The sequence below is a fragment of the Polistes canadensis genome, unplaced genomic scaffold (genome assembly GCF_001313835.1).
Source record: "Polistes canadensis isolate GaletaPanama2010 unplaced genomic scaffold, ASM131383v1 scaffold_271, whole genome shotgun sequence".
NCBI classification, from domain to species: Eukaryota; Metazoa; Arthropoda; class Insecta; order Hymenoptera; family Vespidae; genus Polistes; species Polistes canadensis.
The window spans coordinates 33,059-52,233 of NW_014569818.1; the positions used below are offsets into that span (position 1 = coordinate 33,059).

Below are 19,175 nucleotides of genomic sequence, written 5' to 3' on the forward strand. Positions count from 1 at the left end.
GAAGAAGTCCCAATAAAGGGACGAAACGTCCAACTAAATCAAACATAGTTCTACTTCTTTCATGTCCAAGTTCCCTGTTAAATTTCATCATTAAAAATTGTAATTTTTGGACGAGAGAAATACTAAATATATATAAATATATTTGATTAGGTAAAGAAAAACGTGGAATTATTTTAAATCCCTAAATCGAAAAGATTTTCTATATGACTATAACAAAGATGTAACTACGATACACACGATATTTAGATTTACGAGGATAGCGGTGACCACAGAAGTGCGCTTCAGAAGGCCGAAGTAATTAGTGGACGTCCCTTGATTTATTCTCCGTTACAATAGCTTTGTAAGAGACCCCGGACGGTGATCCTAAATCTACATGGTCTAAGCTCGCTTGACTATGGATATGGTTTATAAAGGGATTCCGTTCGTTGATCGTTGTGACCCGCGCGTTATCTTCCATTCCTGTTTGCTCTATGGAAATGGCCAAGGAAATCGATAAAATCCTTGGAATGTTCGCGACGTGGTTGAACTTACATCAAGCCCGCATACCATTTGCATCTTTGAACCAAAGAGAAAGAGAAAGGGGAAGAAAAAGAAAAAAAAAAGAAAAAAAAAAGAAAAGGAAAGAAGAAAGAAAGAAGGAATGAGAAATCAAAGGACGACAAGGATATAAAATTTACACCCACCCCCGCTCCCCATTCTCCTAATTCTTCATTTCTCCTTTTCTTTTTTTTTCTTCATCTTGATAAGGAGACAAAAATTTTCTCTTCGTGCATCCCGTTCTTTTTTATTCGCAATTTTTTATCTTTTATTTCTTTGGTCCGACGCATCTCAGAATGATGTGAACAATGACGCATAAAAACAAGGAAATTTTATTAACACACATACGTGTATTGCCTGGGCCGACACAAATTGGATTTTGATGTAAATGTAAAAAAGTATTTTTAAGCCCGTAGTTTCTTTTTTTTTTTTCTTTTTTTTTTTGTCAATAAAATATAAAAGATCGACTATCGCAAACATTTTATTATTCTATATTTTCTTTTATTTATTTGTTCATTCACTTTCTCTCTCTCTCTCTATGCAATCAGAAAAATAATGACAAAGGTGACATGTAAGGGTGGAAAGAGAGCGATAAGATGTTTAAAATATAAAATATGACCAATGAGAGTGAGTGAAAGAACAATAAGAAGAAGTAAACTAAAGAAAAAGAAAAAAAGAAAAGAAAATCTAAAAAGAGGAACTTTTTCGAGTCGACTCGCGTGTTTGAAACGAAGCTGCCGTTGGCTTTCGTGACATGCAACCAACCGAACGAGCGAGTGTTGCGCGGAAATCGTAGAAAATAAAAAGAGAGAGAGAGAGAGAGAGAGAGAGAGAGAGAGAGAGAGAGAGAGAGAAAGAGAGAGAGAGAGAAAGGAACGAAGGAACTTTATTATCTCGTTTCTATGATAAAATTATCAGCTGGTCTCTATCGGTAATCACGGTTCCGTAGACTAACATTGCTTGCCCCTCAACAAAAGTCCGCGCTAGTATGTTTATGAAGCCCACTTCCGGTCACCAACATAAAACAGCTTATCTCGGTCCCTTTAAACGGAATTGCCACGGCCAAACTCCTTTTTCATCTATTTTTGCAGTCATTTGTTTTCTTCTTCTCTCTTTCCTCCCTTTTCTTTGATTTTTATTGATCTACAAATGATGTACTGTACAATTTTTTGATCATCTATTCGAGATTAACTTTTTGTTTAGCGAAAAACAAAAAGAAGGAGAAGAAAAAAAGAAACAGCTATTTGAAAAACGAATAAGAAAGAAAATATATTCACGCGCGTCGTAGAGTAGTAAAATCGTAAAAAAAAAAGAAGAAATAAAAAAGGTTTCTTCCTGTATATCTCATGAAAAAAACAGCAGATTGCATATAGAGATCGGCAATCAATACGTATAGACATTTCGAAATTTTCTATCGAAATATGATACGGGAATGGATACATAAAAGGTAGGGGTGAGGTTGGGGAGGAGGGAGAGAGAGGGAAGAAGAAAAACAGAAAGATACGAAAGAAGATTTGATTCGAGCGTGGTTACGTTTTGACTGAACGAGAAATAGAGATGGATTGCAATTAATTTTAAAATCATGGGGTCCTACCGAGTTTAACGAACGGTTATGCGAACTGAATAATAACCCATTTATGATTACGATCTATTATCGTTGACGATTATTGAAGTATATATTTTTATATAAAATAATTTGTATATATATTTGTCGCTAATAATATGTATAGTATGTCGTGAAAGGTTTAATTACTTACGCATATCCGAAAAATCATCAACGAGAATAATTTCTTGTATAAGATGATCCGGTGATCTGTCCAGTACAGAATGTACTGTTCTTAACAAAACTGACCAGGCTTCGTTGTGAAAGCAAATAATCACCGCGGTTGGTGGAAGATCCTTCAGGTATCTTCCAGGCTCCTTACACCTGCATAACGAAAAATATAGAAAAAAGGTTATTTTACATGTCAGACGATTATTTCAAATTTATAATATTCAAAAAAAGATATGATTTATTAGTATTCTAAAAATATCATCTAAAAGAAATTGATGAAAATATCATCGAGAATTCCGAAGTTTTACACGAAGGTTGATATAACACGATTTGAAATAGCACAATTGTACAATTTGAATTTTCTTCTTTCGATAAAAGAAAATTTGTTCTCTCCTCCTATGCAAATCATTCTTAAAACTTACAGAGAGTTACTTTCCAGTGAGTGAAAAAGAAGTTAGTATGCTCTAACTTAAGTTAAAGAGAAAGTAGTCGCGTTTCTCATTCGATATCCGAGTTTGATTTTCTCTCTTTTTGTCGTTCTCATCCTTCTTCGGCTTCGTCACCGTCAGCGCTTCCCTTACTCCTCCTTTCTCCTTCCCGCCATTTCTACCCCCATAGCAATAGGACTCTCTTTTGTCATCGGAAAAGAGGATATCGATGTTCGACGTTTAAACGAGTAGAAACGATCGAACCGTTTACCTGCTTAAAGCAACTTTCCACTTTATTCATCTGGCATGATATTTCACGTTCAACATTTATGAGATAAGAGATATGAAATATGCATGTGTATATGTGTGTATATGGGTGTATATGGGAATGTGTGTGGGTGTATGCATGTAAATATACCGATTATCTGAAAATATCAAGATATTTTCATATCTTCGTCTTAGCCAAGCTCATAATAATATCTTTCTCGATTTACTCGATATATAATTTCGTTCATCCGATAGAATAAAATTTCAAATAATACCGTTCGAATGCTTTTCATTTTAATCGACTCGAATAACGTTCCGAATAATCTTCTTCTTCTTCCTCTTATTCTTCTTCATCTTTCTGTTGTCAATATTTCATGACTGAAATTTGCTTCTTATTCCCATAATATGTTTCCATTTGAAAGATCTTCTACGCTCGATAAAACTATCGATTAGAATCACGCTATATTTGATATTTATCGAAAATTGCGAAGGATTTAGATAAAATAGAGAAAGGATTTTCTTCTCGTTTCTTAACAATCGAAGTAATAATATTTTTTATTCTCGAATGTTTTGTTAAAAGCACGACGAAAAAAAAAAAGAAGGGATAAAAATGATTTTTTATATTTATTTAAGACGTCATGGGACGTCTTCTGCGTTTCTTGTGCTAAAATAATTCGCTCTTTACAAGAGAAAGAACGTACACTTTCAATTTCGCAGTGCAAAGTTTGCACTTTTGGGAAGATAAACCTCGATCGATCTTCTTTCTTTCGAATCGATTATGTTTTACCCCTGACATGAGTCTTTTCGTTGAAATATCATTAGTTTTTAATGAAATTATCGAAAACCGAAATGATACGTATTCCAACATAATAAAGAATAAATCAAAAGATATTCGTTAATCGAATTAATTTAACATTAGATTTGATTTGTTTCTTATTGAATGGTATTGTTGCACCGATACGTTGTCTTAATCGGTACTTTGATTGAAATTGCTAAAATATCGTGGTCAGTTGGTTGGTTGGGATATATACTGCAATATACTACTATATGCTGCTGCTGTACATAACAAATATCAGAATCTTCTGAAAATTCATATTAATAATTGTATTTAATAATAATAAGAAAAATAAATCAAATAAAGTTCGACATAGAAAAAATACGATCATCTTTATTGAAATGCACGTGGAATTCAGAAAATGTCTAATGGAATTATAGATTGACATTATTTAATGCACCTTTAATTAATAGGATTGAAAATAAAAAGGGGTAAAGGAAAACAAAGTTTATTAGGTATCGTATCCGTGTATATCACGAGTTCGGGGAATGAGAAAGAAAGGACGAAAGGAAAGGAAGATTAATGTTTCAATTAAAAGAGGGCAAAAATACAATACTTGCGAGTGCAAGGTTTCCACGAAGCGTCGTAAAGATTCAGTAATGGGCCGAGGCTCTGCAGACTTTCGGATATATGTATAGTGTTCTACTAACGGAGGATGTCCATGATAAAGTGTTTCTCACCTCGCACGGAAAGTTCCACTAACGTGGTAACCTTCTACCACTATGTTACTTTACTATTATATATATATAACGCCCACTCCTAGAAACGTGTAAACAAAACTAGAACATACAACTTTCGTGATTTTCCACACGCGAGAGGAGCGTGAGCAAAATGTGCTTTCGTTTCCGTGATAATCGGTAATCGGCTTTCGAATTATTATTCGAATGTCTAAATACGACATCATCGATGCGATAAGAAAAATAATTAACAAATTAATTACCGACAATCGATTATTCAAGGTTTTTACATTAACACCGTTAATAATCCGATCATTTCAAAATCAGCTTTACTTAAAAATTATTCTTTAACATTTTGGGGAAAAACATAATAATATCAGTCGATTAGGATGATAAGACAAAAAGAAGCAGAATAACATTGATATATAATTTTCCATCATCTTTTTTTACAGCTCGCGAAACGATTTAATAGGATTTCCATGATCCTTTGAACTATGGGAAGCATAATCGTTTAACAAAAATTTCAAGCTACGAAAGAAAGTAATATTCCATTGATCATCCCTTTCCCGTTGCTTTCAATTATTGTGACTTTGGGATATCGATAACAAAACTCTACTTTCTCACTCGAGTGAAATATATTTCTTTTATTTCAATAATTTTGCAACGTAGCGGAAATCCACGAAGGCGGATCAAAGTTTAGCATTCCGATAATCGAATACTTTGCGATTTCTTTTATTCTTCACAAATGTACCACCCACTATTTAAAATCAAATACAAAGATATCTGCTCGGTTATTTGTAATGATAAATACACAAAATTTGTTTCATTTAAAAAAAAGAAAAAAACTGAAATATTAACGAAAAAAAGTGTTTATTTCAGAAAATCCTTTTTTTCTTTTTCATCGTTTCGAGAAAACATATCAACCCGTTTAAAGTCAAATATATTTTTCTTACGATTACAAACTTTTTTCTAAATATCATTAACATACATGTTATCGCGTTAAGTTGCACGCTTTTATCTAAGATTAAAACTATTAAGAATTGTTCTCAAGATTATATATTTCTTGTTAGTTAATACTGCATTAGAGAGTCACTATCTAAAAGCATGGTTACAATATCCATTAGCTAGGTATACTCTCAAGAACAACTCGCGGTAGTTTTACTTTTAAGTACATTTAAGTTATTGACATAAACGTGAATTTAGTTATTCTTAGATAAATTAAACAATACAATTCTTATACTATAAATTTTCATCGAATATCGTTCACACAAGCTATACGTATAAATCCATATATGAAGATTAAATTGGGAATAAAAAAAAGACAAAATTAAAAAATAAAAAAATAAAGGAGGCTAATGAAAGAAGTATTACGAAGGAAAAAGATATTAATTTGAGAGTACGCATGAGAACGAACTGTGTTAAGAGTTTCATTCACGTGGATCTTTGCAATTCGACGAAGGATGCTTCTGAAGGACGATGTTGGGGATGAGGGTTGGAAAAGGGAATGATGGATTGTGTTTACCTGTAATGAGTAAACATCCTTCATGCTATCCATCGACCCCGTCTCTCTCCCTCTCTTTCTATCTTTCTCTTCCTATTTCTTCTTCTCCCACAGACAATGAAAAAGAAAGAGAAAGAGAATACAGACGAGAACGATTCGTATGAGAGCAGTTTCGCTAACAAGCATTCTCGTTTGCATCCTATTTCTATGAGTTCATGTAAAATCCCACTCCTTAGTTTGAATGTGTGTGTGTGTGTATGCATATATGCATGCGAAACGTTCATGAAAGGATTGCATACTTCCATACTTGTGACAATGATATGCGAGAGTATTGCAAAGTTTTGTCGGTGAGGTCTAAGTGATGTTAGTCTAATGCCAATAGAAAGGACGAGTTTCACGAGCAGATGCACTCATAACGAGCGTTGTTTTCATCTTTGCTCTATGTACATTCAAGTTATATTGCTTTCTATATTATTCTATCGTTCTACCCACTTTTACGAACTTACAATTATTTTATTACTTTTCATTGAATTATTAACCTAACGATCGTCTAAATTTTGCATACAGTTCGATAAAAATTATGATTCCGTGTTTCACATTTTTTATTATAATAAGAAGAATTTCATTTGAGTGATTGAAAAAAGGAGAAAAGATAGAAGTAAAATTTGTTTCGGAAAATGTGATATAAATGCATAATTAAAAATTATACATTGTCTAGTCTCTTTTCAGTTACTCTCATTTATGTTTCAACATTCTATCTTGTTCTTCCTCTTTTTCTAAAAAGCTTGTTAAAAATAAGTCAACTTCAAGTTCGACGTTGGCTCGACCAAAGTTTAAGGATAAACGACGAAAGGAAGGATGAGGAAGAATAAGAAGTAGAATAAGAAGGATAAGACTCGTTATCCTCGCGTCAAAAACTGTCACGAGAGAGAGAGAGAGTAAACTAGTAAGAGAAAGTAAAGACAGATGAAGAAGAGTAGATAAGAGAAGGTAAAGATGTAAATAGGGGAAGAAGTAAGGTAACGTAATTATCAGCATCCCCAAACAATCGCGCTCGTTAGCCATCGTCCAAACTATTACTTCGGATTAGTCCATCCCGCCCCTCCCCCTGCCCTCGCGTTTTGGTAAGCTTACGAAGCGAAGATGCGCACAGGTAGCGAGAAAAGCAAGCGAATGAGCGAGCGAGCGAATGAATGAGTGAGTGAGTGAGGTAGCAAGTGAAGCAAACCGGTGAATAGGACGAGTAAGCGAGAGCGAACTCTGCAACTTTTAGAAAAGCCGGTATTACTTCCTGTCTGGAAGTGAGCCAAGTTTCTAGCTGCTTATTGGTCGACGACTATCATTCTCTCTCTCGTACCTTCCTCTTCGTCTTTCTATCTTCTTCTCCGCTTCCTTTAACGCGTATACCAACCCCCATCTTCTCCACCGTCACCTCCACGACGACTTCTCTTTCCTTCCTCCCCCTCCCCTCTCCCCGTTCCCTTCCCTGACCGACGTTTTGCCCTTTGGACACAGAAGTCCCATCCAGTCCGGATGCTTTCCACGAACCGCAGCAGATTTCCAACTAATGGAGCCTGAAGAAGAGACACGTATCCCTTTTCCAACTCCCTTTTACTACTCACCACCATCATCGCCCAACCCCCCCATCCCCTACCAACCCTCTTTCTTACCACTTTCAAGATCTCTGTGTCTCTCGTTCCACTTCGAAATCGATGACACTCCTCGACAAAACGAGAATCAGAAAGAGAAAGAGAAAGTCCTTCTCTTCTCTTCAACATTTCTGGAATTCTATTGAAGACGTTCCGTAGCTAGAAGGTTCCATTGTTACACCGTTACTAATTTCTTCCTCGTCTTTGATTTTTCAACTGTGTTCGACAACAACATTCTACGAAGGATATTTCTATCGTAAGGAAATCAATGATCTATTCTCCAATTCTGTATATTTTCTTCCTTTTAACTCTATTGAATTATTCATTTTCTATTGTAAGATATATATTTGTTAAATCGTTCACAATATTTTTAGTAAATAGATATTAGAAATCGAGGGTGAGACTAGCAACCTACCCTCGGTTAAAAAGAATAAAGCACTCCTGGAAATAGCAATAAAAAAGCTATTATAACAGGACGAAGTCCTAATAAAAAGAAGAAGAAGAAGATATTAGAAACCCTTTGAAGTTAGACATGTTCGAGAGAATCTAGTTTTCCATTAATTGTGTATTTGTAATGCAGAAAAATGATAGGAATCTTGTTCTTAGTTGTGTTAGTAATGTATGAAATATAACGTGGCGAAGGATGATCCTTTAAGGACTGGCTTACAAGAAATATATGCTGGAACATTTGAAGAATAACAGAGTGTATTATGAAGAACCTTAACCCTTTCGTTATGAGCCGATTTTTCGGCACGCTACTCCCGTTGAACTCAATAGCTGAATAGATAGTTGAATAAAATTGGGCGACGAGAAAAGGCGTTAAAAGATAAATACACTGGAAATTAAGATGTGGGATAATATTAATTGATCATCGAAGATTAAAGATCGAAAATCGCGATAGAAAATCCCTTTTATGGTATTTAATTGAATTATTCGTGGAATTAAACGTGCTAAAGTCGAGTAATCGAACATTTTTAAGACCGGAGGAAATGAAAAATAAAATGTGAGAGAAATAAAAGGTAGATATGAGGTATACGTAGTCACACTTCGATCGTTCCTTTCTCGGTCCAATTCCACTCTCTCTCTCTTTCTCTTTCTCTCTCTCTCTCTCTCTCTTTCCCTCTCGCATGGGCACGTAACCGCTCTATAACGCCACGAATTAATTGGTCTTGCCCTGTGATTAGTAGGTCCCACGGAATTACCGCGATGCCCGGTCATGATTAATATCCAGGCGTTGCCAACTTTTGCACGGAAGATTAATAACGGACGGTAGGCGGTTGTAGAAAGGAGAGGGGGAGAAAGAGAGAGGAAAGGATTGGAAGAGGGTGGAAACGAGTCGAAGTTTTAATGCAGCAACGACGGTTTGTCTTCGCGGAGATTGCGACCGGACCAAATTCTCCTATTTCTCTGGTTCACGTTCAAAGTCAGCCCTCGACTGTCATTCGCAGCGGTTGATTCCCATTTTCTCATCTTCTCTTTCCCTATCTTTCTTTTTATCTCCCTATTCCTATCTTCGTTCGTTCTTTCGTTCGTTTATTTGCTAGTTATATAATTGTTAATAAATGAAGATCGAATTTAATAAATTATTAAGCGTATAATATGAAAGATAAGATCGTTCGTTACGATATCGATGTTATTAGAAAATGGATTGGATGATCCTTTACGATATCGTTAAAAGGAATCGGAGAAATCTTGAAAGTTTCCCAAGATATCCTTGAAGAATTTCTCTAAGATTGTTCAACTTGATTGGTTCTGAAGTATCTATAAATATACTCTTTCATTATCTTTTCTTTTTTCCTTTTTTTCTTTTTTTTTTTCTTTTTATTCGAATATAGTAGATTTCATGAGTCGACATTTTTCAATATCCCGAAACTTCATCGATAGAAAATATATCGGAATGTAACATAGCGATGAAATAGTAAAGAAATAGAAATAATACAAACAAATTTCCCGGAACAAAGTGTATTTTTCCTCTTGGAAATATTGATCTAGTACGGAACCGGGATATATCGGAAAATTCTTTACAACGGACACGATTCTTTCTATCTACGTTTTCGATTTACCCCTTGTCATTCACACGATCGAACGATTTATATACAAGAATGGGTAAAACACATAGATGAATTTTAAATACCATGCGTGTAGACGATGTGTACGTACAAATGGTGGTTACAAGTTATGGTAGAATAGAGTATACTAAAACTGTATTGGTACACGAAAGTAATTTGTCCTCGCGTATTACGATGGGATAGACCGGTTTATAATTAATTCCAAGCTTTTCAATGTTTCATAGAATCGTTCTACATATATATAGATATTCTATAGAATATCTATAATGCCACGGGGCATTTTCTACAATGCCCGAAATATATACATTGCCCGTAACATATAGAAACATATACATGTAGTATATAATATTCACGTTTCATATTTGCGCGTCGTTCTCTTCCAACGACGGTTATACAGCATATGTTAATTAAACGCCTCTATCACGAGGAAACTGTGACGCTATTACTACTACTGGCAACAGTATTAATTTAGCAACGAGATGTCGACGGTATCCGACAAAGTCACATTAACAGCATAAAATAGTTTGCACGTTTCTAAATAACTTCGTGTATCCTCTCCTAATATGCTCGTTTCATGACATCAGAGAACGTGATTACTCGATTTATGCGAAATTCATTTAAATATTCCGCAACGATTGATGATTCAATGATATTTGATTTTTCTTTTTTTCAATCGCACAAAAACTCATCGATTTTATTATTAATTCAAACTATCAAAGTTTCTAGTATCTCTTAAGCATTATTAAATAATTGTTTTCTAAGTTTGACAAGCATAGTTTAAAGTTTCTTGATACGTCGGATGCATCAACGTACTCTGATATCTGTCGACTACGTAGTTTGCTGAAGATTTACACCTTGTTCTCAAAATACGCTATCAGCATCCTCGACTTGAAATTAATCGAACGAGGTCTCTTCTTATCTACAGCGATATGAGCTTGACTCTAATGAAATGATGTTAGATGATACGTAATATTAAATATGTTCTCAATATGTCTTTTTCTTTTTCTATCGTTAAGATTTCAAAAAAAAAACAATAGAAAATATTTTTAATCTATTTGTAAACGAGATTAGTACCTACGTACAGGATTCATACGCAGAGACGAGAATCAACAATAACGGGAAAAGAAATAAAATAGACAAAAAAAAAAACAAAAAAATAAAATCAATAATTCCAGCCGATGAGATTCTCAACTACCGCAGACCATTCTTATTTATAACCAATTTCGAACTCTCCACGAGCAATTGCAGCTGTTCTTAATGTTCTTACCTTCGTAAGAAGATTAAACCAACGAACGTGTTCCGATAACGAATAAATTACAAGATTACTTTTTCTTTTTTCATAGAAAAAAAAATAACGAGACTTCTTTGACGCAAAAAATGAACGAGGAAAGAAAAAGATACAAAAAAAAAATAAGAATAAAATCGTTCGCAAGTGTAACGATTATCGAAATCGATGAATATATATTCCAATATGTGAATTTTGTCCATTATGTTTTTGATGTTCCGTGTCGTTGAAGAGAAATCTATAATATTTTAGAACTCGTCGAGTCGTAAGAAAAATATTAGTTTGGGTCATTGGTAAGATGATATCGCGATGGCTACCTTTATTATGCGCCTAAGATCTTACCTTTGAAGAGTTTGCACCCTTACCTTACCTACCCTTCCGACTATCCTCTCCCTTCTCTACCCCACATTTCTTCCTTCACTCATTCAACTCATACACTCTTCTCCTTTCACGATGATATCGGTATATTGTAATCTTTTGATCTTCGGCACAGCCCGTGGGGCTTACCAGGGAGAAGAGATGCCTAACTTTTGAACTAATACCACTATTACACACATACACGTACACTTACTATACCCTCTCTTCTTATACTTTCCACTACTAACTTCTCCTTCCACCTTATCTACTAACACTAAAGCTTTTCCATCATCTAGGTAACTCTCTCTACGCAGTATCTCCTTTGTAGACTAACTCAAGCACAAGAAGGCGTTGTTCTATGATTCAACTTGAAGAGCTGTTCACTGAGTTTGTGAATGAATCAATGAGAGAGAGAGAGAGAGAGAGAGAGAGAGAGAGAAAGAGAACATGCTTGCAAAGAAAGAGAACACGATGAATATAAATATATATATATAAATTCGTAAAAGTAGATAAGTGTTGTGTGTTTCAGAAAATTGTCTTGCCCTTTTTTAGTAAATAAAAATCAATTTTTATCCGTTGATAAAATCCTTCTACATTTTTGTTGAATCTGCAAATGAGAGAGGGAGAGGAGTTTCCGCGTAAAGTTAGTTAAAAAGACCACATTCATGTACATTTTAGAGTACATCATATGCAGACGGAAGCTGCATTTAGATCCAAGTAGAAAGTAATTTCGCGAATGGAAATACGTAAGAAACTAATGTAACGTTGAATTTGAATAGTTGATTGAAATTCCTACCGTCTATCCTTGTGAAAGATTTACGAATTGGCTATTCGACAACTATAAATGGTCAAACATATCTTTGATAATCTCCTGGTCTTGTTTATTTTTATTGAAAAATGTATGGTATGTATGGTCCGATACCTTTTTTTTCGGTAGAATATATCTCGAAAGATTGGTATTTTATTTAGCTAATGAAAATCGAAAATAAATAAACGTTCTGTGATAAATCAAGCTACCGTATTGTTGCAATCGTTTTTTATTTTTGTTGTTGTTGTATATAAAGTACCGACGAATTTTACAAATATTTTCGATATAATTGTTTATCGAAACTATTCGATCATAAAAATAAATTACATCAACCCTGGCAAGGGGGGAGGGAGCGATTTTACATGTAAAAGTTAATTGAAAAAAAGGAAAAATATTTGTTTCGTTTGAGATTTCATGCTTTTTGTCGAGAAAATCGTGCGTTGAAAAAATATTCAATTTAGACCTTCTAGTATTACGATAATTATGATAATCATGAAAAGAAATGTATTTAATTAATATACATTTTATGTTTTATATTACCTTTCTTTATCTGGATGAAAATGATTGGAAAGCTTCTTATTCTGTGTCCTTGTTCACAACACGACTGTTAGAAACATACTAAACCCAAGAAAGTAAGTCGTTCGGTCGAAATCTAATTGTAAACATTACGAAGGACAATGAATAGAGAATCATGAAGGAACAATACAATGTTCTTAACTGTTAGATCATATTCCAAGAGATTCCAAATAAGAAACAGTGCATCAAACAAAAAATGTTATTCATTTTTATCGATTTATTTTTACACATAGAAATCACAGTTTCGCAAAGAGATAAGTATGAAATACGAAAAAAATGTTATCTTCGTTACAGCAAAAATAAAAATGAACTACGTTAAATCCCTTGACTATTATCGACTTCTTGTTTTTTTATTTGTCGAGTAAATTTTTTTATTAAATATCGATAAAACAGATTTCAGATCCAAAATTTTTGTTTGTCGTAATGATCTACAGAAAATGAGGAAACTTTGGTGCGTTGAATTACAGGAAGAAAATATGACAATAAAATGATTCACCGTGCAATGAATTTTGTAATAATCTATTTTTAAATGAGAAATACGTGCTCGGCGCAGAAATATACGGAAGCATCGATCTCTGAAGATTTAATATGTTCGATTAAACAGAAATGCTTCTTGCGCGATCGAGCGAGTGCAAATTCTTTCGGTGCGCGAATGATTCGAATAACGACCGTACTACTTTCCTTGCGCATCGTCGAACATTCATAATTAAATGCACCAAATAATACATATAAACGAAATATTTGCGATAATGAAAACAATGAGAGGGAGAGAAAGAAGGAAAAAAAGATGTAAATGATATTTTAAAAATTCGAACATATAATACATTATGTATTTCATCGAAAATGTGTTCACTTTTCAAACTTTACGTTTGTTGCAACATAATTATCAACTATTTTATCGAAAACGAAATTCATTTATCATAAATTTCCATGTAGTTAAAGTATCGAAAATTTCTGACAAATCTAAATCATTGCTATTTAATAAAATAATACAATTTCTGAAATAACAAACAGAAATATAACATTATATAATAAAGTATTTGAAATAAATTTTGCTCTTATATTCGTTATGATATTCTTTCTCTGTTATACGAATCTTATTTTTAAGATTACACATTTGACTTTGAACGAAATAAGATATCATATTGAAATGAATGGTCAAAGTTAGTTAAACTTCATTCTTTGAGGGACAAAACCAATTGGAGCGTCTACCACGTTGACACGGTGTAATAGTAATCGCGCGACTTTGCTGCAGTTTCCGTGCTGTTACAAGCATGCCCTGTATTCAAGATCGCAACACAGAATGTTTCGAGAATTGCAGGCTTTCTCGATACAAATGTCAAGTGAGGAAGCAAAGCGAAAGAAAGAAAGAGAGAGAGAGAGAGATAGATATAAAGACAGACCAAGAGACAGAGAGAAACGAAGTGGCTTTACGAAGAGTGTTTTAGACAGAGACGAACGATTCCTACACCTTTAGCAATTTCTCTTTGAAAATCACGAATTCCAATGCGACATTGTACACATACACACACATACGCGCACGCATGCACGCACGCAAACGTTTTAGAATACGTGTTTAGGTGTATTCTCGTGCATACCTTATTCCTTCAGCCTTTCAGAAACGACAAATCTAAGAAATTTCAAAGAAATAGTAAAGGCCTATATTCTTTTTCTCTATCTCTTCATCTTAAACTTTGAACCGTATTTTGAAAGTAACTTTGGTACAGAAGGAGTATCACCAAACGCATTCTCTCACTCGTTTTCAGCGATCTTCTACCATCGGTAAAGGACCGTCTCGAGGTTTTCTGATAAATATTTTATCATTGTTTGAAAAAAAAAAGGGAGAAACATTTTTAACAAATGTTTTTTCATTCTCCGCTTCCTTTTTTCTACCGTACGAAAATTTCGCGTTCAACGTGGTCATAAGAATGTCAGCATACCGTCTCAAAACATTTTAACCATTAACGAAACCAACTTCAAAGTAATTCACTCGTTAGGAACATTTATCGTTTATATTATAATTATTTTCAAAAACGCCTATATATATATATATATATATCGTTATCAACTCGTCACGAGTTTCATTATTATTAATATGGACAAAATTTAATTCACCTTTTTTTCGGTCTACAATAGCCAGAAAAAGGGAAAGGTCGAAACAAAATGATTCTCTTTTCATCGGTAACGTTCCACTAGCGAACACCTTCCTCACCTACCCCTCTCTTTTATGTTTTTTTTTTTATTCCAACCACTTTCATTCTTTTTCTTTTCACTTACCCTTATTGTTTTTATTTTAATCCTGAAAAATATATTCCTGTAGGTTTTTTTACCGTTCGAAATCGATAAATGTGGTACGAAACGAGAAAGAAGAGAAGGCGGAGGGGAGGGGAAAGGTCGCGGTCTGCGCTAGCAATTATGAGCCTACCGAGTAAAAAAGTGAAAGGGACGGAAGGAGAAGGGTGGGAGAAAGAAAAAAAAGTTAATACAAAGGCTCTTTTTCATTGGAATCAGCCGTGCACGATTGCAACAGAGAAGAGGTGCACCAACCAACCAAACCAACCAACGAACGAACGAAAGAACGTGGCACTCGTTATCGGTTAGACCGATCACTTTTATATCATCCCTTTCTATGCCTCATTTTTATTCTCCTATTTCTCATCGAATCCTACCGACAGAGTGGCCAAATGTCTTTTCCGTATTACACATTTTCATACTTTTTCTTCGACTACTTTCTCTCCCCTGCCCCTCCTCCCACTTCTCGCGAGTAGTTTTCGAAACTTTTGCAATTTGCAAATTGGATTCAATCGGCGTCGTAGTCGTCGACTCGTTTCGTGCGAAAAGTTTCATTTCATAGTATCAAAGACGTTACGATCAAAACCGTGATACGCGTACAGGGATGTTGCGTTCTTTCATCTCTCTCTCTCTCTCTCTCTCTCTCTCTCTCTCTCTCTCTCTCTCTCTCTCTCTCTCTCGATCTTTTCATTTCTCTCTTTCATTTCTGTAAGGAAGATTATTGATCTTTGAAAAAGAAAATATATATATATAAAAGAAATATCGTGTTAACTACGCGATAAAGTTCAGTATTTCCGAAAGAAATAAGATATCTCTATCCGAAACGAGTAAGTACCTTGACAAATTAATATCTATCGATTTAATTTTTACTTTGATCTTGAGTAAAAAAAAAAATAGAAAAAGAAATGATAAATATATATAATAAATGCCGCGGGGAGTTAATTATCGGCCATCATTGAAAACGTTTCCATTATATTTCTTTCATAACATATAATACATTAATATTTTATTATTTAACAAAAGTAATCTCCAATACTAAAGTGACATATATTAATTCTTCCTCTTATCTTTCATCTGCACAAAATTTATAAAAGATATTTTATTATTATAACAAATATATTATAATATATCGACTTATACTTCGATACTCGATACGTTTAATATATATATATTTTTTTTATCCGTGCATAAGTTTGTATTAAAGAAAAAAAAAATATTTCAACGCATACTTACGTACGTACGTATGTACGAACGTTCGCGTTGAGACCACAAAATTTGGTTGATTTTGCAGTCAACAACAGGGGGAGGGGGGAAACAAGAGAAAAGAATAGAAAAGAAAAGGAAAGGGAGAAAGGAAAGGGCAAAAAAATAAAAAAAAAAATTGTATGAAATGTCAAAGACGAATTTTCACTTGGCGAACGTTCCTTTTCCCTTAGGACCCTTTCGAGCGAGAAAGCAACGGAGGGCGCAGATCGGTCGCCTCATTGACCCCGGCGTCTAATGAGCGCACACCTGAGTGCTTCCAGACAAGTGGATGTGCACTTACATCCACGTCGCTGCCACGAGTGCCGATGGCCTGGCAACTACAATGTCTCGCGTTGATCTCTATGAGTAAAATGGGGGAGAAAGAGAGAGGGAGAATAAAAGAGGAAGGAAGGAAGGAATGAATGAGCGAAGAAGAAAATAAAAAGAAGTAAACGATGAGGACAGGTACGAGTAGAAAAAAAAAGTATTTCTATGTGCACTGACATTGACTGATAATAAAATTAATAAAATAAAAAAAAAGAAATATCGTTCGTTTCTTTTCTTTTTTTGTATCATTATCGTGTAACGAATTTAAAAAACGTTCGTTGATTGTAATATTTTACTTACATTTTTTGCAGTATTGCACGAAATTCGAGTAAGGAACGTATTTTTAACTCGTTTGAATAATTCATTGTCGTCGTCTAGTTTCGAAAGAGACGAAAAAAAAGAGAAAGAAAAACAAGAATTTCAATGTTTCTCCAGGAAGGAAACAGTGGATTTTAATTACGATAAAATGTTACTTCATCGATTAAAAGGGATTCGATGTTACATAGCATGCATATTTCACTTTAAATGCGCATCCCGAACACAAGGATGATACACGAATGAAATTTTATTGCAAGTTTGTAGAACAAATAACGTTTGAAAATGAGCTACCGTGTAATTAACGTGAGATAGTAATTAAAAATGTTAACTATCGACAGAAAGAAAGAGGAGGGAAAGGTAGGTGAGGGCTAGGTTATTGGGAGATAGGAGGACAGGGGGGAATTGGTTGGAACGAAATCTCGGTCAATCGTAATAATTCGAAGCTGTATACAATCATTTAGATATCAAGCTTATTCGTTATTAATTAACGATCAATTATTTGCGCATGTGCGCGTGTACGTGTACGTATGTGTGCGTATAAATGTGTAAGAGAAAATCGTGTAAATGATACGGCTGATATAAACTTCTGGAAGCGATTGTACTCAGCCAGCCAAATCTCTTGCTTCCGTGCGACTCGTACTACTTCTTCTTCATACGAGAAAGGTATATGGATGATGAATACATGTATAGTAGAATAAGAGAGAGAAAGAAATAGAGAGAGAGAGAGAGTCGCTTTTCTTGTCTACACCGCGACGATGTAACGCCACGAACAACCACCCCCCATCTTCTAACCCCATCCAACCCTTTTGGGGCTCTCGTGAAGCTCGTTCTCTTTCACTCCCACGCGTTTCCGCGTGTAATACACGAATATTTATATATATATATATATATATTATATATGTATATATACGCAACGTGTGAACACATGCAAACGAACGCGCGCGCAAATACATACATACACACACACAACATATGCGCCTCGGCATCGCGTAATTAGAGCGAGACGTGCTTAAAGACTTCCCAGACTCCTCCTTCGTTTGCCATAAAATCCGCCACGTCGTATCTTTCCCTGTTTGACTATGTAAAAATGAAAGGAAAACGAGAAGAGGTGCTCACAAAATTACGTCGAGACGAATTCAATATTTTTTCTTTCCTTCTTTTTCCTCTTTTTTTTTTTCTTACATTTTTTTTTTCCTCACTTTCAGAACAGAAAGAGAGAAAGGGAGTTTTTTTTCTTATTCGAACGACCCAAAACTTGAATTTCAAATTTTTGTATGAATACAAAATTCTCTTTTCCTCTAATTGGAAAGAAAAATACTACAATGTATTATTTTTTGGATATGTAGATATGTAAATAATTATGTAACAGATATCGGTTTCGATAACAACGTACGGACGGTTAAAAAAACAATTTGTTAATTATAAATAATGATCATTATTGTTAATTTGTTTTGTGGCAAAATTTTATCTGTAGAGATACGAGTACTACGTATACAATATTAAAGTATTTTTCCATAGGAAAGAGCGACGATGAATTTATATTGACCGATGTAACATTTGCTAAAACGTTGAAACGTTTGCTCGCTCAAATTTCTTTTTTTCAATGTCCAGTTTAACGTATGGAGTTCATTCCGCGGATAACCCCGAAACTCGATATTTCACGAAAGGTTTTACGTTGGTGCGTGGTCTGTTGCTCTGTTGGCCTTTCAACGAGAACTTCGAGAGCAATGCGTATATTCTTCTACGATGAATGGCAAATAACTTGAACGTGACTGGAATAAGTGGATAAGTATTCGATCGATCGGCCATAAATTCGTGAAACTTTTATTGTACTTTTTTTTTTAATTTTTTATTTTTATTCTTATTTTCTTACTTTTCTCGTACGTCGATAAATAAGATATAGGAGCATTTGAGGAAAAATAAAAAAAAAAAGGAAACAAACAAATAAATAGCATAAAAGAAAAAACGATCCTTTTAAAGTTTAATCGCAAACAACTGGGAGATAGAAAAATAAAATAAAATAAAACGGGAGTTACATTTAAATTTTTCCCAGATACGATTTCCTAAGCCAATGACGTTTAACGTTCAGAATACGATAACTTCTTTTTTCTTTTATGCATTCGAATTTTATGTTTCTATCACTCGTATAAATTTCCATGCACGTAAACTTCCTATAGCTCAATGGAAATGTTCGTACGTACCAACGTTGAAATAAACTCGGTATAACGTT

General features: G+C 34.4%; 1 protein-coding gene across 4 annotated transcripts in view; it reads right to left on the minus strand.

Annotated features, from left to right (window-relative positions):
- LOC106790933 (putative polypeptide N-acetylgalactosaminyltransferase 9) overlaps positions 1 to 19,175 on the minus strand; it is a 174,376-nt gene that overhangs the window by 19,453 nt on the left and 135,748 nt on the right. For all 4 annotated transcript variants that reach the window (XM_014756209.1, XM_014756212.1, XM_014756211.1 and 1 more), the window contains exon 5: positions 2,295 to 2,464. In XM_014756209.1, the coding sequence (XP_014611695.1) occupies positions 2,295 to 2,464 (170 nt within the window). The remainder of the gene's footprint in view (positions 1 to 2,294; positions 2,465 to 19,175) is intronic.